Source organism: Amphibalanus amphitrite, unplaced genomic scaffold (assembly GCF_019059575.1).
Source record: "Amphibalanus amphitrite isolate SeventyFive unplaced genomic scaffold, NRLGWU_Aamphi_draft 000071F_arrow, whole genome shotgun sequence".
Classification (NCBI taxonomy): Eukaryota; Metazoa; Arthropoda; class Thecostraca; order Balanomorpha; family Balanidae; genus Amphibalanus; species Amphibalanus amphitrite.
The window spans coordinates 171,520-192,495 of record NW_024881567.1 but is presented as its reverse complement, the minus strand read 5'-3'; the positions used below and the strand labels follow the sequence as shown (position 1 = coordinate 192,495).

Genomic DNA, 20,976 nt, shown 5'->3' with positions numbered 1-20,976 from the left:
GTGAATTTTTGGATCTTGACCCCAAAAATCAAAAAAATATTTTTTTTTTGATATAATAGCCAAAAATTCCAATTTTTCCTGGATTTTGAAAAAAAAAACGGAATGTATGTGATAGTCCCTCCCACCTTCTATCCACATACCAAACTCGAGATTGATATCTCTTTTTTGGTAAAATTATAGCGGAAAAACTTCAAAATTGATGACGTCAAGCTCTTTAACTCAATTTTTAGCAATTCTAGACCATGCAGCGCAAAACAAAGACCACCATTGAGCTTTCCGTGACGAGCTGCATCGAACCGATACCCAATGTATGCAAAAATAGCAACTTTAAAATTTGACCTATTTAGACCTGACCTTGACCTGACCTTCACCAGAACATAACCTTAACTGGCCCCAAAGGTTGCCTGACCCACATTATCCTATTTGTTATGTAAATGAACCATAAAATATGTATCACACGACACGTTAGTATTGTGACCCTGAGTGACCTGACCTCTGTGACCTTACCTGGTATTAATGACCTTAAATAGCAGCATGTGTTTTACGGACAATTCCCCCATCAGTGATTTTCAATTATATGCCTTTTACTCGATGTTACAACACATTTCTTGAAATACCTGTAAACGGTGAAAATTTGACCTTTGACCTGACCTGTGACGTCATCAGTTGGACCGAGGTCAATGAAATTGGGTCACAAGGTAGTTGCGTGGTAGGGCTATCCTACGCCGTTTGAATTTTGAACATCGGCTGATAAATTTCCGAGAACTTAGGGGGGGGGCCGAAACGCCCTCCCCCTTATAAGTGGTAGGGTCCGCCGATAGCCCTACGGGGCACGGGTTAAGCTGCAAGCTTGAAATGGAACAAACTATTTTCAAATATTCCCAAGTCGTGAAATAAAATGGCATTTCAAGTAGCCCCACACAGCTTATATCTACATGAATTTTATTGCGTTGACCAGGATTGGTCGTAGCATTTTGCAAAGCATCAAACGAACATTTGATATATTTATTTGAGAAACATGAATTTCTAAATAACTTACTGCGCGACGCAATGAGCGGCGGTCAAAATGTGTGTCTCGTCAATCAGCGAGCCACCACAAAACTGCCGCTTCCCCTTGAAAATACCAGCCTGCAAAAGAAAAGAAAAACAAAGGACACATTTGTCAACACTTGGGTATAATCACTATTGTATGATTTCAAGCTTTTACTATTATAATTGTTTCAAAAATCCTATGGCTGCATGTTCATTATCGAAGTTATCATGTGATATTTGGCAGCTTTAGCGTCTGACCAAGAATCTCTTCCCACAAAAAAATAGTCTTCTTCAATTTACAGTGTTCGCAAAATTATGTTAGGTACGATTTTATTTGCTTTGTAGGAAAAATTGGTTTGACGCACGTGCATGTATTTACGCTTATTTGAAAGAGCAGATTCAAACTTTGTTTAACAAACTTTGTCATTTTCAAACTTTGTTTAACGTGCATTTTAATTGCTAATATTAAAAGTCCTGTCCTATACATAGCGAAAAATAATTATCGCAATAGCACTTGGAGATTATATCCAACGTTTCCGCGCGACAACAATTCGGTGGATGCTTTGAAACGTCCGCTCCACCTCCTGTAAGGCGATCTTTTTTCTGCTGCACATGCAACTTACTACAAAAGTGATCGTTGTTAAATCAAATGAATGCTAGGAAGTCCTAGAAAAACAGTTATTTAAAGTGATTTCAACTATAAAAAGATCACCCATTTGTTCAACAAGCTGCCTTCCAGGACCATCTGAGAGCTCGTGCAAGATATGGGGGTGCGGTCCTTCTTGTTGTTATTTGCTTGTTGGGGCTTTAGGGCGCGCCGACTGCAAAGGTCATTTTGCGCCCATAACGTCGCACTAATAAAACAAGTTTTCAAAAGAAGAAACCGTCTAGATACCAAGCCTAGAAAGTAAAAGACTTGATAAAGATTGGAGAAACATGCCCCCCGCTCCCCCCCCGCAGCGTCCACGAACGACTTTCTGGATCCGCCAGTGGCCAAAAAACGTCCAGTCAATAGAAAAAGGTTCATACCACTTAAGTCATTTTGCCCTGCTGCGGGTTTTAGGAGGCATACCTGTTGCCGGAGATAGAGTCGGAGTCGATCAAGCGACTCTGCAGCACTGCAATAATGTAAGGGTACCGTTGCAAGCAATTCGTATAATTTGAATTTTTATCTGTGAATCATAGAAAATAAAAAAATAAAATGAAATAAAACTTGTTCGATAAAGGATTACTTCTTTTTTTTCCGTAGAATGACAGGTAACTGAGAAAAAGCAGCTCGACAGCTTCGATATTGACATTCAATTTGAGCAGGGGATAATCCCCCACCCTCACTCCAGGGGGGACGGTGTCCCCCATCCACCGCTGTGGCGACGCCCATGTTTGAAGGCCATGACAACATATTTCAGCAAGACATTTGATTCTAGCTTATTTGAGCTGGTGATGATGGCGCAACGAAATCATGACATATTTTCGCGAGCACCCTGTAGGTATACTCGGTAAATGCATGGAAATCGTGCCTTCAAAAATGAGCATACTTTGATGACGTCACTCGTGGCATCTGGCACCCAAACGTCCGCGTGATTGCACAAAGTGTCAACGAATTTGAGGAGTAGCCAAGGTCAGAATTGAGTAAGCAGTTCTGTCCATGGTAGGGGAGAGCGGGGTCAAATGTAACATGGGGCAATTGAGACAGTTTATTATTCATAAATTTACCATTAAAATGAGCTGATATTAAGATCGTAAACAGGGGTGGATTTTTGTTTTTTATTGGGGTTGCACTGCCATGAAAGGGCGCCCAAACCGGTTCCGAGGGGTGCAATGGTCCCTAAGTGGTCGCCACCAGGGGCGGTCGTAAACTTGGCGTTGGGGAGAGGAGGGGGGGGGGGCAAATTGGCAAAGGGGCCCCTGTAGACCCTCGGGGAGGGGGCGGTGTGTTATCTTAACCTGCGTACCGCGGAGGGGGGCGAAAATCCGCCCCTCCCCCTGAGGTTTTTCGTAAGTAGCGGAAAACTTATGAAACCAGTATGTACTATACTAGACCCTTATATTAGCCCGGCGTAAGATCATTTAAGGCCAGCATTGAGATTCACCCTCAAAAACCGGGTGACGCCTCACACAGCAGTATGGGTCTTTGAATTCCAACGTGGGTCTTACGAGACCTGCCTGAGCCATCAGAGGCCAGTGCGGGGTCGTCAAAGGCCAGTTCGGAACCTCAGTTCTGAACCTCTGAACCTCTGAGCCCTTGGAGGCCAGCGTTGGGCCTTGAGAGGTCAATGTAGGCCCCCTTGACTGGTAGGTATGGGCCCTAAGAGACAAGTGTGTTGCCAATGCGACCCAAAATAGACACAACTAATGGCATGGGGCTCTCAGATACTGGCAGCGGCCCTTAAAAACCTACATGGGCCAAAAAGATCGACAGGGGCTCTCCGAGACCGGCAGAGAATAAGAAGATAGCATGAGACGCCCATAATGGGCAAGCCCTGGCTCTCAAAGACCTAAATGCAACTATCAGAGACCAGTGTGGGACCCTTGGCAGCAGACATGGTCCCTCAGAAACCGATGTGACCCCGGCATGGTAATAGACCTTAATGGGCCCGCTGCGACGAGATAACGGCCCTTACTTAACCCGCGCCCTGCTGGGGGGTGTTTGAACACCCCCTTGTGGTTTTTCGCGAATATCTCAAAAACAGCGGCGCGGAGCGCCGCCGTTTTTGGTACACTTTAATATACATCAATTCTACACATGTTGTGAAAATTTCAGACCAAGGTCATTCAAGGTCAGGTCACCAGGTCACTTGAAGTGACCTCGCCTCATAAAAAGTTTCAATGTCTGCCATAGCTACACCGAGTGACCGATCGCTTTGAAACTTTTAGCGATTGCTAAGAGCAATAGCATGTACAAAATGTTTGTCTCAAAATTTTGATATCGATGACCTAAGGTCAGGTCAATGTTGCGACCTCCCCATTATAAGTCAATGGGAGAAAATTGAAATGCGCCTCTTTTGGACAAATGACATTATAAACACTCCCAAACACTGAATTACAAGTGGTTTAGATACACTGAACATGAAAATGGTGTCTGTGACCCCTGTTTAAGCCCCTGAGGTCATCTTAGGTCACGAATGGTATCTAACAGTTTTTCGCAAATAACTTTTGATACAGGCATGCTAGAGCGATGAAAACGCCTTAGATGTGTTCAGCTCGACGATACGGATCGACTGATATGCAACATGACCCCTTCCGGTCAGGTCATGACCTTGACCTGAGGTCAAATTTTCAAGTTGACCTTTCAAGGTCAAGTTATAGTTCATTCGATGCGTCTTGACGAGAGGAACATGATGCCGGTAAAAGTAAGCTCGTACAAGGCTTGGGTCAAAAGTTATTGCAGAAATACTGTTTCCGAAAAAATCGGCTATTTTTGCAGTTTTTGCCCCCTGCAGGTAAAACCTTTGACGTTAGGTCAAATCTTAGAGAATTAATAGAAAGGGCGTTAACAGGGCTATCGAATGCACTTTTCTGCGGCTCTGTAGCTCTATTGGTTCCCGAGTTATGCCTTGGCTTCTTGGAAATTGTCGACATTCGACCTGGAAATCGGCAAAATTTTGCCTTCAATGACCTCGGGTGACCTGACCTTTGACCTGAACAAAATTGACCGAAGTGATTTCGTTATTATTTTTGGCGCTCTTTCGAACGCCGCCTTCCGCGTATCGCTACGTGGCCCGGGAGCCGAGTTAGAAGGGGGTGTTCAGACACCCCCCCCAGCAGAGCGTGGAAATCCAGGACCCCCAGCCGGGCGCGGGTTAAATTCCGAGATTCCGACATGGGGACCAACAGAGACCGACAGGGAACCTTGGACTTTGGAGGACGGCATAAAACACCAAAAGTTCTTCCTTGGACCCCAGAGCCTAAAGATGGGACTACCAGAGTCTGGTGCTGAGCCCTCTGAGACCTGTTTTGGGCCACCAGGCCCAAAACAGGTCTCGTCCATCGTCCATCAGACAGGTTCGGTCCATCAGATGCCGGTTATGGCCCTCAAAAGCCGGTTTAGGACCCTGAGTGGCCAGTATTGGCCCTCCAAAGCCAGTTGGTCATCAGAATTCAGAGGCCAGCCCAATGTGGGCCCTTACAGGCCAGTGTGGAGCTCTCGGACACTCAGAGCCCAGTGCGAGGGACACAAAGTTCAATCTTGAGTCCCCAGGGGCATTCCACGTCAAATCGAACAAAAATCGGCTGTTTTGCACCTTACCATCAGCGATTTCATTATAAATTTGTGAGCGAGTTCCTGTGTCGCCCCGGACATTACATTGATGTTTTTTGCACATTCTGACCACAGGTCTTCTAAATATAGGGCATCAAATTTTTTACAAAATGTTGCATCTTTATATTTTTGAACGACCATAACTTTGGTTGTACTTGTTTGATTTGAATGAAATAAACCTTACTGTTTAGGTAATTTCTTAAGCATTTGTTTAGAATTGCATGGACTTAAATATATGACCTTGAAATTTGCTTAACTCTGTTCTTAAGCACAAAAATTGAAATAGCAAAAAACACGCCACCTTCGATTTGGCTCATTTTCATATATTTTATTGCCTACCATATTCTTAACAGCCTGTGAAAAATTAGAGTGGGCCATTCATACGTTTTGAAGAAAATGGCACATATGCAAACGTATGTTAGCACGCGCAGTGGAAAGGGAAGAGTGAATTTCGCCCCACCCCTCCTGTTTTTCGCCAATATCTCATAATATTGATGCGAAATTACTTATGGCTACCTGTCCATAACTGAATTGCACATCTCATCGTGCAAGCAATAAGAAAATCGGTTCACAACTGTTCTAGTAATAGCGGTGTAAAGTGAACATCCTGTCGCCGCGGCGACGCGGCGACTCGGCAGCCGGCGCCGACCGCTACGCGCCGCCTGAATTGTAGACTGTGCCGGGACGGAACGGAACGGTTCCGTCTTTACATCGCGCTCCTTACCGCTGATTACGTTCGATTCGCGTCAAATTTTGTGAGAAGACTGAGAAATGTACAGGCAATCTTATGGTGAAAGAATTCTGAAAATAGGTTGGTAAACAATTGAAATATGAACGTGTAAACACAAAATTGTGACTGCTGCGTTTCCCGCGTCGGCCGATCCCGCCTCAGCCGGCGACATGTTACTCTTAGCAGGACTGTAACTGCCATATTTATTATCGGATTAACTAGAAATTCCCCATACATACTCAAAAATGTACATATGTTCTTTCGTATAGTGAAGATCAAAAGACGTGAAGATATCGTTGCGTGATAATGTTTTCGTTGAATTTATTTCATGATGCATTTCCACACGGCTCAAAATTCACCGCAAAATACCGTTTGCCTGAGACACTTTACAATGGAACGTGAATGCTTGACTACGATGACTATGCATTTCCATTCTCGCAGAGTTTGGGATATCACTACTCAGCAATCATTCATTTCAGAAAGTGTACACAAGCAAGCATGTCTTGACTCTGTCTTTCAAGGTCACGCGCGGTTGCGTGATGTTGATGCATGAAAACGGCGTTTGCCGCGAAAGTTATGAATGGCCCACTCCAATTTTTTCACAGATGGTTAGGAACATTGTGACGGACATAATATGTAAAAATTACTCAAATCGAAGGTGGTGTGTTTTTTGCTATTTAAATTTTTCTGTTTTAATTCAAGGTCAAATGCATTTCAAGGTCACTTCAATTTAATTTTATAATTAAAAATCAAAGCCTTATCAATTGCCTACAAGACCCTGGTAATATCATTTTGATACCAGAAAAGGAACCATAGTTATAAGCATTTAAAAAAATGATGTGTGGCATTTTTGGCTATATTCGATGACCTACATATATCTCGGCGATACGTTATCAAATTTCGAAAATATTACACGTAACTCAGTTTTGAACCATGCCCAGTCTGCCTACAAATTTTCAGAAAAATCGAAGGGGATGACGGATTTCGGTGTTTGATTTGACGTGGAATGCCCCCCCAGCGACCGGAGTGGGTTCATTAGAGGCTAGTGTGGGTCCCTCAGAGGAGCCCGATTCGGGGCCCTCAAAAGTTGCTGTAGGGCCCTCAAAGGCCAGTATTGGCCTTCAAAGGCCGGTATGGGGCCCCCAGGCCCGACCGGCTGGGGCCCAATGAGACCAGTTTTGGGCCCTCAGAGTCCAGTGTGGGGCCTGTTATAAGCGAAAGTAGAGTTGCATTGCGTCTCGAACAAGACTGGTCCACATTCCAACCGCGCCCGCTGACCCCAGCCGTCGGCCCATGCGCCGACGGGCAAGTCATCGCAGAGGCGGTTCCAGCAGTGGTCGATAAAACTTCCAACGTGCCAACGCTCGTTGGAGCAAGATATTAGCAATACTTGGAAGAGCTGGAGACAGTCCGCCCGTCTACATGGATGCTTCCTTACGCCTAAAATACAGCATTGACTTATGACTTTCTAATCGTCCGGTGCTGTTATCGGCTGCTCGGTACCGCGTGTATGTTCCCTCATTCACTCCTGGTCACCCTTCGGTCACCCCTCGCTTGGTCGGGCCAGTCGGCTATTTTTATCCTCTTTCCGGCTAGGCCACCCGCTAAGCTCCCGCCGTGCCGCGCCGTCTGCGAGGGACCTGACCCTCCTGCCGGCAGAGGTTTCTCCAGATGTCTCCAAGGAGCCATCGTAGCGCTAAGGGTGTGCTCCGCATACACATGCATTGATTTTCGCCCTTACTAGCAGGGCCGCTGGCACGCGTTGGCAGCGCCCCGCGGGCATTCTTTCGCTTAGGGTCATTTTGTGGTAAGGAGGATCAGAAAATCGCCCTTCAAACTTTCTCCAGGCCTGGGTGTTTTATCGAGCGCGCCTGAAAACGCACAGTGGACCGGAATCACACTTCGATTGCGTTACTTCGTATAAGGTAATACGATCAAAAGTGCGCTCTTTTCTCAATCAATAAGGACAAGTGCGTTAAAACACACTTATAAAGTTTTAAGTTAAAAGCTTTCAAATGCTAAATTTCAACATTTCTACGCTGATGATAATCGTTAGTTGTTTCAGACTTTGGCATGAAAACGTAGGCATTCAGATCCACCGTGTGACCGGTCACCGTATGCAGTAGTGTGATGGTGTGAGTTGGGGAGTCAAGGCCGTGTGGGGAGGTGAGGAGATGCCGGTGTGCCGAAGCGGCAATTGGCAGTGATTAGACAGTTGTGCATGCATTGTTCATCTAGCATATCATTTGCTTGGGCGAATTTATAGGCATGGCGCCTGTTTATCCGTCTAATTCAAAGGAAAGGTGTGAGTATCAACACTGGTCGTACTTCTCATAGTCATAGTCCAGGTCCTGAAATGACTGGCACCTGAAATTTTCAGGATATATCGCAAGAGGCTCATTCCCAGACGTTGTGCCAAATTTTGCGGCGCTACGCAACACCACCTTTTACGCTATTCGCGAAAAAAAAAACTTAGGGAGGCTGGATCCCCTCTCCCGCCAGGCGAGGGCTAAGTTGGAGACAGTGATGGGACTAAGATGTTCGTTGGAGCAACTCCAAGCATTTTATCGACCTCTGGGTTCCAGGGAGGCAATCGAGGAGCACACTACCACAGGGCCCCTAAAGACCGTCATGGGTCCTCAGAGGCCAGCATAGAGCCTTCAGGAGCCAGTACGGGGCCCTCAGAGGCATCCGAGGGACAAGGGTCAGTCTTGGGTGTCAGTGACAGATCATGTGGGGTTATCAGCAGCCGGCGTGGGACATTTAGAGGCCGGTTTGGGTCCTTCAGAGGCCAGTTTGGGACCCTCAGAGGCCAGTTTAAACCAGTACAGGGCCTTCAAAGGGCAGTTTGGAACCATCAGAGGCCGACGTGGGCCCTCAGAGGCCAGTCTGATTTCTACAGGCCAACGTGGAGCCCTGAGAGGTCAGTATGGGGCCTTAAGAGACCGGCATGGGCCGGTGTTGGACCCAAGAGGCCAGCAGAGCGCCTTCAAAGCCAGGATGGGCCCTCAGAGTCGAGAGGTCAATGTGGGTCCTAAGAGACCGGCATCGGACCTTCAGAAGCCAGTACGGGCCCTCAGAAGTGCCCAAGGGTTAGTCTTTGTCCGCCAGAGACAGAAAGTGGGCCATCCGAATTCCGAGGCCGCGGTGTTGAGCCCTAGGAGGCCACTTTGGGCCGTCAGAGACCAGTTTGGACCCTCAAAAGACCAGCGTGGGTCCGTAAGGCAGTGTGGGGCCCTCAGAGACTAGTACATGAGCCTTCAAAGGGCAGTTTGGAACCATCAGAGGCCGACATGGGCCCTCAGATGCCGGTGTGGTATCTTACAGGCCAGCGTGGAGCCCTCAGAGGTCAGAGTGGGGCCCTAAAAGATCAGCATGGGTCGATGTTGAACCCCATAGGTCAGCAGAGGGCCTTCAAAGGCCAGTACCCAGTCAGCCTTCCAAAGTGGGGCCCACATGGCCCCAAGTGGGCACCAAACTGGGACCCATCTGTGCTGCCCACCTTGGACCCAGATGGGAATGTCATGGGCGTCCAACTGGGTCTCATCTGGGCACCCCAGACGGGGCCATGTGGGACCCATCTGGGGCCCGTATTGAGCCCGCAAATGGGCTTTCCCAGCTGGGACCCACATGGGCATATGGGACCCAGCTGGTGAGCTTTAATCCCATACCGACCCTTCAGGGCCCAACTAAATGGCAGCAGCCCTTTCCCCAAGGGGTCAGCAGCGCCGCGCCGGCGCCGGCGGCCAGGCGAAAGCCGGCCGCGCGCACTCATGATGGTTAGCGCCTAGCACCGGCGGCTAGCGCACGCCCGGTGTGTTATCGGCCGTGGGGCGCTCCAAAACGGCTGCAATAACTGGTCGATATGGTAAGCAGATGCGGAGTCAGGCGGATTGATGACCGGCAAGCTTTTGTGCTTTACACTAGAATAGGGTCGCAGTCGGTTGATAAGCGATGAGAGGATTTCGTCAGAATCCGGCTCACTACGACCGTTGCCCAGGTCCCGGTCCTCTGACGCACTCAATGGGAGCCGAATCACAGCAATAAGCCATCCACGAGTGACTGCATCTATACGCCTCACGCTTTGCTGACAACGTCTGAGTTAAGCCTTCAGCTACGGCCCGGCCGCCAGTTACCTACATGGACGTCAAACCCCTTGCGAGCCCACTTTTTGCGATAATTTTTGAATGAGTTAACTCTCGTTGACGATATTCTTGCAATGTGTGCTTCAGAACCTGCCGAAACTTGCATTACTAAGGTATTTTAACGCCAAACGAATATGAAAGGTACGTACTTCTCATTCACTCCTAATGTTGAATTTCACGGAACGAATCTGCTGTTTGGGTAAATGCTACGTGTTCATGGGGCGGAGCCACGTAATGACGTCAGCGCTATGCTCCGTCCTACCTACCCCTCCGGCGCTCCTTGCCCGGCGACCGGTCACTCGCGTCTCGCGCTCCATCCAGGCTTGATGGTGCGCGGCCGCCAGCTCTGTAGCGTACCTGCTCATTAACCCGCGAGTTGCTGGGGGGGGGGGGGGGCGTTAAACGCCCCCACTTTTTTTGCCGGGCCATAGCATAAAAACGACGGGCCGCAGGCGCGCCAAATTTTGGGTACCTGTAGGGAATTGATTGAAGTTTATTGTTACAAAGTTTCAAAAAAATCGGTCGGAAAATTTTGAGATATCGAGGTTTTAGTGACTTCATGATTTCTGAGTTTTCGACCAAAAACGGCATATGTTCAAAAAATCATATAAAATCACAGAATAGACATACAGACATGCCGTAAACGCCATTAGACTACCAATACCATGAACAATCAAATGGCTATCTTCGATTATTGATTATCGTTCCGCATTTTCAAAAATGTTGAACTGAATCTTGGCAATTTCTCGTGACTACTTCACGACCATGATACATGAATTTCTTAAATTGAACTTTTTGAGCCAAACACGTACACATATGATAAAATGAATGTCATCATCGTGTTCTACGCCCAAAATTACCCATAAAACATGTGTCACAGGCTGCGAATATCAGTTTTGATTTTTGGGGATATGTGCCTACCCGGTTGACCTGACCTTGACCCTGACCTATGCTTGACTGACCCCTACATGGAGCTGACACTCTTGTAGGCCTTATATGATGGATTGTGAACCGTTTTGACAGAGTTTATGACGAGAGGCGCCCATTGCGAAGTCCTGAAGTCAATGCTACTGAAAGCCCGATTTCAGGTGTTTGACCTGACCTTGACCCGACCTGTGACCTCAAAATTCAACTTTAAAGTACTCATTTGAAGCGTCTCGTCGCGTTCTTTCGTTTGCCGCCTCGTGCGTTTCGCTGCGCCTATTGGTTCTCGAGTTATCGGCTGGGGGCGTTTAACGCCCCCCCCCCCCCACCCCCAGCAAACGGTGGGTGGCGAAATACCCCAGCAACTGCCGGGTTAAGACATTAAGAGTAGATGGCGCTGGTGGCGGGGCTCGAGTATGGCCGAACACAAGCCTCTGCCCGGGCCTGAATTGACCTGAATTGTGAAAGAGAAGTACCTTTCATAATCGTTTGGCGCCAAAATACCTTAGTAATTAAAGTTTCGGCAGGTCCTCAAACACACATTGCCAGAATATCGTCAGCGAGAGTTAACCCTCGCCGGACCTATTGGTTTTCTACATACGCGCCGGCATAGGGGGGGGGGGGCAGGTCAAGTGCCCCAAGGTACGGTTCATTTTTTTTTTAGTCTGACCTCTCTCCAACGGGCTCTTTGTCCCAATTATAGGAGAGAGCACCTGCTCCTCCCGCCGTCCCCAGGCTACGGCTGAAGTGGGAGCCTACCCCACACCTGGTGACGCGGCCGGGGACGACGCCCGCGGAACGGGCGGAACCGGGAATCGAACCCGAAACCCGGCACCGCCCGCACCGCGGGCCGACGCCTTAGCCGACTGCGCCACCAGGGCCGCAATACCAGGGCGTTTTTGGTGAATAACTTCACAAAAAACGGCCGCAGAGCCGCGATTTTGGCAGCATCGTGTTCGCCTTGCTCAGGCGCGTCGAATGATATACTTTTTGTTCGGGTCAGGTCAACTTAGGGTGTTGACCTCAGGTCAAGGTCAGGTCAGCGCCCCCAGGTCACGAAGTTGGTCGAAAGAGGTCATGTTGCATATCATTCGATTCGGCAGGTCTTACTGAGTCCATTGGTGACTTTCCCGACTCGCTAGCTCAATTTGATCGGGAGTTATTGACGAAAAACTAATATGACCTTGATGACGTCATAAATGACGTCACGCAAGGTCAACATTGCAAAAGTGACGCATCTAACCTTGCAAGGAGTGCATCAAATCACGATTCTGTGTGCTTGAGATAGTTTGAGATCGTTCCCGGCGCCAGAATAGCAGTTTTCATTTTTCCCCATTGACTTATAATGGTGAGGTCACGAAAATGACCTGACCTCATATGACCTTTAGGAAAAATCCGAGATATACAAGTTGTGAGACTTATAATGGATACTAGATCCTGCAAGTTTCATTTCCCTGTGACATCTCCTCTGGCAGTGAGGGCGTTGCGAAGTTGCGACATCTGAAGACCGTGCAGAGGTTCACTTATGACGTCATAGGTCAGTGACCTGACCTGACCCAAAAATGCGGTTGGTGTCAAAAACTCCGGCTTGAATCAAAGGTCAGGTATGCTACTATGGACGTCAAACCCCTTGAGACCCCACATTTTTGCGATAATTTTTAAATGCGTGAGCTCTCGCTGACGATATTCTGGCAATGTGTGTTTCAGAACCTGCCGAAACTTTTATTACTAAGGTATTTTGACGCCAAACGATTATGAAAGGTACTTCTCATTCACTCGTAATGCTAAGGTCAATTCAGGCCCGGGCAGAGGCTTGCGTTCGGCCATACTCGAGCCCCGCCACCAGCGCCATCTGCTCTTAATGTCATCTACCAGCGCCCGCTACCGCTACCAGCTACCGCCCACCATCAAGCCTGGATGGAGCGCGAAACGCGAGTGACCGGTCACCGGGCAAGAAGCGCCGGAGGGGTAGGGCGGAGCTTAGCGCTGACGTCATTACGTGGCTCCGCCCAATGAGCGCGTAGCCTCTACCAAAACAGCAGATTCGTTCCGTGAAATTTAACATAACGAGTGAATGAGAAGTACCTTTCATAATTGTTTGGCGTCAAAATACCTTAGTAATAAAAGTTTCGGCAGGTTCTGAAACACACATTGCCAGAATACCGTCAACGAGAGTTAACGCATTAAAAAAGTATCGCAAAAAAGTGGGGTCTCAAGGGGTTTGACGTCCATAGTAGGTTTCAGCTCTTTATCGCCAGCGCGTTCGGAGCTATCGCGAAAAAACCCTATGGGGGGGGGGGGCGGCACCCCCGTCGGCCAGCGAGGGTTAACGCAATTAAAAATTATCGCAAAAAGTGGGGTCTAAAGGGATTTGATGTCCACAGCAGGATCTTAAAATTGTGTATCATCGGCTTGTTTTCGTCACCAACGGACCCCTCCCCTCCCCCTCCACACGTTTGCGGCTGGCAAAACACCAATAAGGGCTACGGTCAATATCTTTTGCCCTCTGTGTGTGAGCAGACGGCTGCGAGTTGACCCGACCTTGTTACACTGACGAATTTCGGTAGGTACACGAATGTGCACGAATATGCAAGTCATCCTACGTCGCGGACCGATTCGGATTCGATTTAGGAGCCCCCCCCCCCCCACCCGTTTTCTTCCAATCGGACTTTGTCGGCGAACTGTTCGCCGATTTCCTACACGACGTGATTCGGCGACAGGGTCGTGGCCAAATTAAGGCCGTGTTACACTGCCGAATTTTGGTCACGACCCTGTCGCCGAACCACGTCGTGTAGGAAATCGGCGAACAGTTCAACGACAGAGGCGAACAGTTCGCCGACAGGGCCCGATTTGCAGAAAACGGGTGGGGGCCCCCCTAATCGTGCGCGGGTCAAAGCTGATCCATGATTCGGCGAACATCGCGAATGAATGGCGAATCTGTTGCGAATAGTCGGCGATACCTTGGCAACAAGTCGGCGCACGCAGCGACATGTCGGCGGCGACTCGGCAACTGTTTGGCGATCATGTTCGTTTATTATAAGTTCGGCGAACGGCCACGAAAATTTCATTTTTCATGAAATATTCGTGGTGGTCGTGACGAACCGTAAAAGTCGCGCGGTGGACACCGACTGGTCTGCGAAATGCCAAGACATTGGAGGAAAGATTCCCGAATCGGTCCGCGACATAGGATGACTTGCATATTCGTGCACATTCGTGTACCAAAATTCGGCAGTGTAACAAGGGCTTAACACGGCCTAATAACACGGCCTTAACACAGCCTACGCAGCGTTCCGTTACTTACTATCCAGGGGAACTCTGCCTGACGGGCCTCCACGCCGCCGACAATGCGGTCCTGGTCGGAGCCGGCCTGGTGGCTGCTGCGGCCGCACTGGCCGAACGGGCCGGTGCCGGCCACCGCCGCCGCGCCGCCGCCGCCGCCGCCGCCGCCGCCGCTGGCGGCAGTGCTGCTGCTGCTGCTGCTGCTGCTGCTGCTGGTGGAGGTGGTGGCGGTGGTGGTGGTGGTGGTGGTGGAGGTGGTGGTTGTCTGCCACCAGGCGGTGGTGGTGGGACCACGCCGCGTGGTGGTGGTGGTGGTGGCCGTGGTGCTCTCGGTAGGGCCGGCACTGCTCTGCCACCAGGCGGTGCTGGTGGCAGCGGCAGTGGTGCTCGAGCTCCCTTGCCACGGGTGCGTTATCATCGGTGGGATAGTTGGCACGCTCGGACGCGGTCGCGTCGTGGTGATGGCAGTGGTGGTGGTGGTGGCGGCGGATTGGTAGGTCGTCTGCCACCACTGGGTGGTGGCCGGCCGGCTAGTGCTGGTGCTGACTCGCTGTGTGGAGGCCGGCCGGCTAGTGCTGGTGCTGGTCGTCTGTGTGATCTCAGAGAAGAGGCCCGGGCAGCAGACGCCGCGCAAGAGCGGCCGCCGCGCGCCATCACCAGCAGTCCGGCAGGCTGTCGGCCGGGGGTGGCTGCCGGCCGGCAGACTGCGGCTCCAGTAGCAGACTGTGCGGACCACGCACCGCCCCAGACTGTGAGCACACCAACCGACCGCGTCAGCCACTGAACAGTCAGACCACCACCACCAGCACGGGCTGCACAGCCACCAGGTGGTATATGGCATACAGAGACCACAGCAGACCACAGAGACCACCACAGAGTCACAGACCACAGCAGACCACAGAGACCAGAGTACAGAGACCACCACAGACGACAGCAGACCACAGAGACCAGAGTACAGAGACCACCACAAACAATAGTAGACTACAGTACAGAGACCACCACAGACCACAGCAGACCACAGAAAGCAGAGTACAGAGACCACCACAGACTGCAGAGCCCACCACAGACCACATATCAATCAATCAATTTATTGAAGATCCCAGCAAAGGGAGAAGACATCTGACATATTGAAATGTTATTGAATCATCATATTGAATTGAATAAAAAAACATATTGAAATGACATGATACACCAGTAAAACGCCTTTTGGGGCGACCAACGGAGCGAGCGAAAGGGTGAGCCTTCTACGTGCGAAATTGCGGGATGGTACAGGTCACCGCTGAAGTGATGTGCGGTATTCGTGGCGGCTGGGGTTTGGATCTGTATCTTAGGACCTATTTGTCCGACTGCCATGATATTTGGAATGTAGCTTACAAGTGCCGAGATCTTTTCAGCTGCAATCTCGTCTTTTGCTGTCTACCTCTAGATCACTCCGTATTTTAAAATCGTCGGTCAGAGCCATCTGTTGAGGAGGTTCGTAACTAAAATCCTGATTACGCCACTGATGCCCCAGCCACGTGATTCGGCAGCGAACCAATTCTTGTAGACAGCATGAATGGTGCCAGGTGCCCTTGCGTCGAGGCTAGCGCTTCTCGGTTGTGGCATGACCGAGAGTCGGGTCGCAGAGCGAGGTCAGTGGGGTGAGCCTCGTCAACCGCCTCCGGGCTAGCGCGGCGGTGCGCTGAGCAGCGCGGGTCTGGCAGCGGTTCCTCTGCGCGAACGAGCGTGTTGATGATTCTTTCTGGGTAAATACGGAATGCGTTCATAGCTGTGCTATTCACGATGCCGTACAAATGAAAAGGGCAGGATGCATGGCCACCACAGCACGACAGGTGTTTCCGCAGTTTGCACATCGGTTCTGACGAGGTCACATCAATAACGACTCACAAGCCAGTTATGACGTCGAATGACCTAACTTATAATTATGGATGATGAATGAGACCCATTTACCTACATAAAAAGGAATTTAAAGATTTCGATAAACAAACACATGATTGAGTAATTAAGTTATCTTGATATGATTGACCAATAACTGATGACTGAGTGGTAACGAATGTCGATGACATTAAAAGTGCATATAAGATCAAACAGTCAGTGGAAAATAGAAGGATCCGATTGGGATCGAACCCAAATGCTCTCAAACTATAGCCCGACGCTAAACCAGCCCGCCACGGAGACACTGTGAAGCCGTGAGCATAGTCGCTATGTGGCATTCTATGTGGTGAGCGATTTAATCAGCATGACATGACCATGCCGCCTACGGCGCACCGGGCCAGTCGGCCGGGCCTGCGGCGAGGCCAGTCACGTGACCAGTTGGCGGTGAGGGACGGACCCCGTCCTGTAAATGCAGGGGAGGAGTCGAGGAGAGGCCGGGGGAGGCGGTCACCGTCCTTTGCGATGACAATAGACGTGTGGTCAAAGAAAGCCGTCCCACCCACAGACGATGTTATGAATATTGTTAAAATTGCAAAGCGGCAAACTCATCAGAACATGAGTGGTGCAAATCATTCAGGTTTTTCATTTTGTATCTCAGCTGTGACCGTATGTGGCCGATGACCCACTGCAATAATTAAAGAAATGAAAGTGTGGCTGCAGTTGTATTGCACCTGTGCATAAATGCAAATTATGAAAATTATTGGCTTCTTGGCTTTATAGTTATATCATAGTGTAATAAATAACAAGTGAAGACACTTCACCAATTTATAATGCAAACTCATGTAACAACTTTTCTTCAGCTGGTCCTTTGATGGTTTTAGAAGTAGAATAAACTTTAGTAAAAGACATAAAACCGCGTTCATGAGGTTGTGATCATTATTCAAGTCAGACCGGTTTCGTTCCACAGTGAGAACATCTTCAGTGACAATATAAACAGATATGTAAGTTACATGTTTTGATGGGATGATTACCCTGACACGATATCGATATCGTGTCAGGGTAATCATCCCATCAAAACATGTAACTTACATATCTGCTTATATTGTCACTGAAGATGTTCTCACTGTGGAACGAAACCGGTCTGACTTGAATAATGATCACAACCTCATGAACGCGGTTTTATGTTTTTACTAAAGTTTATTCTTCAGCTGGGAGTAGGCTATGTAGCTACTCACGCTTTAGTATGACGTAACAAAACGTCGTAAAACGTCAGTGAATCATTGAACGCTATCCTCAGCCCACATCATCGGTTTCCTTCCATGCCCCGTCATGTTGGATTCTTAAATTGACATAGACATGAAAACCCACGTTTTTTATTCCACTAAATGAAAATAAATAGTCCTAGTTTCTTACAGAATGCCTTGGAATAGACAAAATCAGAGGACATCGATATGCCAAAGCCCGATGAAAGTCCTACTCGATCTAACTGCGCTCCAACATGCTGAACATCGTAACAGCATTAATTATATTCCGTAACGTTTCTCTCGAGAACCCACTGTTTTTATTGCATGTATGGTCGCTTACTGAATGCAATTTAACAGAACCGGTATGAAAATATTGAAAAATAGAGGATATCATAAGACCACCGGCTCCTAAAAAGTGTAGGGTATTTTGACGTCTCTAAACATGACTCATTTTGACCTTTGATGACATGGACCCATGTTTTTTATTGCATTTGATGACAGAAAATAATCACATATTTTATAAAATGCGTGAAAATATGCAAAAACAGATGACATCGATGTGCCACAGCCCGATGAAAGTCCTACTCGATCTAACTGCGCTCCAACATGCAAAACATTGTAACAGCATTCACTCCATTCCGTAACGTTACTCTCGAGAACCCACTGTTTTTATTGCATGTATGGTCGCGTACTGAATGTTTGCAAGTTGTGTAGGCATTGTGGCCTGTCCAGTGTTCATACGCCATACCCATTCTGCCATTCTGGCATAAAGAAGAACTTCTTAGCTTATAAAGATATGTAGTAAAAACAGGTTTTTTGTCTTGTTCACCAACTCATTAAGTTTATGTGGTATTTCATTTCAAGTTGCGTGTAGAGGTAGGTGTTCATTGTCAGTGTTTTGTCGTGAATAAAAGTGAATTAGTTGTTAAAGCCAACACTTATATAACTACAAGCTTGGCTAGTAGTTTCTAGGATTAGAAGTTTTCACTACAGGGATGAAACTTTTGCACTACAATGACGAAAACTTCATCAATCGTCATGGGTGAGACTAAATGCTTACTTCAAAATCTAAGCTGTGTTGCGGCATTGGCGGTTATGTGCGGCGTGTATGCCGCATGATTAGTAAGCGTCGACCACTAAATTAAAGACTTAAACGCTCCAACCTGTTTTCAATGAATAACACTGCATACCAAAAATGCCAATCGCTCTCGTAATAAGATATTTAGATTTAGATAACTAAGTTATCTGCATCATCATCTTGAACCAAATTAATGCTTTTAACTGAGTACTCACTCATTCCTTCCTTCGTTGGCTCCAAACAGTCTTTCGATTGTCGGGAAATCGTATGCCAAATCCCGCACCTGTATACGACTGGTGCATATAAAGGCCGATGTAAGAATTTCAATAGGCTCTCGCATGCGATTTCCTGGCTACCCAAAAAGTCTGTTTCAGTCATGCTATCAAAACATGGTTTATTACATGGCTCCTGTGTTAATTTGGCATGAGATATTTTTTTACTATTGCCCGGCATCAGGTTACTGACCTTTCAGTGTCAGGTTACTGACCTTTCTGAAGGTGAGAAGCGGTTGCCATGTCAACGGTCAATAGTAAGTTGCTCGCGCAGTGGTGTTTGAACAAAAATTCAAATGTCGTAATTTTATCGTCGTTTTCTCAGACTGTTCAGTTTGATTTCGTGATTGGCTAGTCAAGTCATCTAGAACTGGGCCGTCATTTGAACATGTCCGTTCAAATGCCCCGATTTAATTTGTTGGAGCCGCATGAATTGGATGAGCTATTTTCATCGCGCAGGGCTCAGGGCACTAAAAAGGTGATTAAATCAGCAGAAGACGTCTTCATTGAGTTCTTACAAGTAAAAGGCATATCTGTTGAAAGCTGCATGCACAGCAACGATGTCCTGGACAACGCTGTGAAGGAGTTCTTCATTACTGTAAAACGCAAGGACGGCGAACGCTACAAATCGAAGTCTCCACACTCTCAAGTACCTACGGCGTGAAACAGAAAACAGAAACAGAAAACAGAAAAAACAACTAAGTGTGTGCCGTAGACATGTGACGTGGCTATGATTATATATCCAATACATTCAATTGTACCATGATATTTGTGTTTGGATATTTTTTTATTACGGGATGAATGAGTAGGTACTAAGTAAAGATTCCGAGAGTTGGCCATGTAATAAAACGAATACTGCATGGGGGAGCGGGCAATAGCAAAAATATTGCCCTCTGTAACGTCACTGTCGCCCTCGGGTGAAGACCTCCACAAGTGCTATTGCCCTCGGCTTCGCCTCGGGCAATAGCACTTGTTCCGGTCTTCACCCTCGGGCGACAGTGACGTCACATCGGGCAATATTTTTTGCTATTGCCCGCTCCCCCATGCAGTATTCGTATAATGTCAGCCCTGTCACCAGCTTATGACTGCTCTGCTTGTAGTGCCCCTGACCGTCACCGACTCCCTTCCCTCCTTAAAAGCCTAGTTTCCCTCCATCATCTCTACTAGATTTAGGTGATGCTCCGACAAATTCACAAACAAGACCGAACTTGTTCGGAGTTCGGACTGTGAGTTAACCCTCGCCCTTGGGGGGGGGGGGGTCGAACGGACTCCCCTCGGTTTTTCGCGAATAACTCGCGTAAAAAGCGGCCGATCACGACGTAACTTTTAGTACCCTCGCGTTGATCAATTTTACACCTACCCTGAAAATTTCATGACCCTGACCCAACCTTTGACCTGTGACCTACTTTTCGAGACCATGTTTGGCCGGAACCGCGATTCAGCGTATGTCGGCTCGCATTAGCAGCGCGTTTGCAGTCTTTTCGTAGTTTCAAGCGTTCAAACATGTGATATGATGTTGCCCCCATGAATTAGGGTTGGTGTCAACTGTCAAGGTCACCTGAAGGTCAGGTCAGGTCATTGACCTTTAGTGACATCGGTTCACTTTTTCGAGTTTGACATGTTTCTAGGCCAGTTTTTCGAGCTGAATTCGAATTTAGCAACCACATGAACGTTTACAAAGTAGTTTTGGTGCCTTCGTAACATGTTACGAGGCTGTCAGAGGCGGTTGACACCTACTACAAATACCCGGCAGGACCTCTACTGGTTGACCTGACCTGACCTGACTTGACCTGGCCTAAATGAATGAAGATATCATCTGTGGTCAAAACTAGCATGCTATTCGTGATCAGCACCCCGAAAAACCTCATAGCAGCCACACTACGACGTTCTAACAGGTCCCAATTTTCCCGCCTTTTGGGTCATTGACCTGACCTGGAAGGTCAACCGATGACCTAGGACCTTAAAATTGGGTATCATCGGCTTCCTCTCGTCACGGGCAACACGCTCGTTTTTTCCGCGAAGCTCTAGCTTGATCAGGAGCGAAACGGCAAGGGGCTATACCTTATACGTTCGGGGCTGGAAAAACACCAAAACGGGCGAGGGTCAAGTTGAAAGTATTAATTTGATTCAAAACGATGA

The 20,976-nt window shown here is 48.1% G+C and overlaps 1 protein-coding gene across 1 annotated transcript in view; it reads right to left on the bottom strand.

Annotated features, from left to right (window-relative positions):
• Positions 1-20,976, bottom strand: part of LOC122379085 (serine proteinase stubble-like) — a 233,830-nt gene that overhangs the window by 102,401 nt on the left and 110,453 nt on the right. The window contains exons 3-4 of the mRNA XM_043361016.1: positions 14,391-15,117; positions 1,040-1,128 (exon numbers count right to left, since the gene is read on the bottom strand). Coding sequence (XP_043216951.1) covers positions 1,040-1,128; positions 14,391-15,117 — 816 coding nt within the window. The remainder of the gene's footprint in view (positions 1-1,039; positions 1,129-14,390; positions 15,118-20,976) is intronic.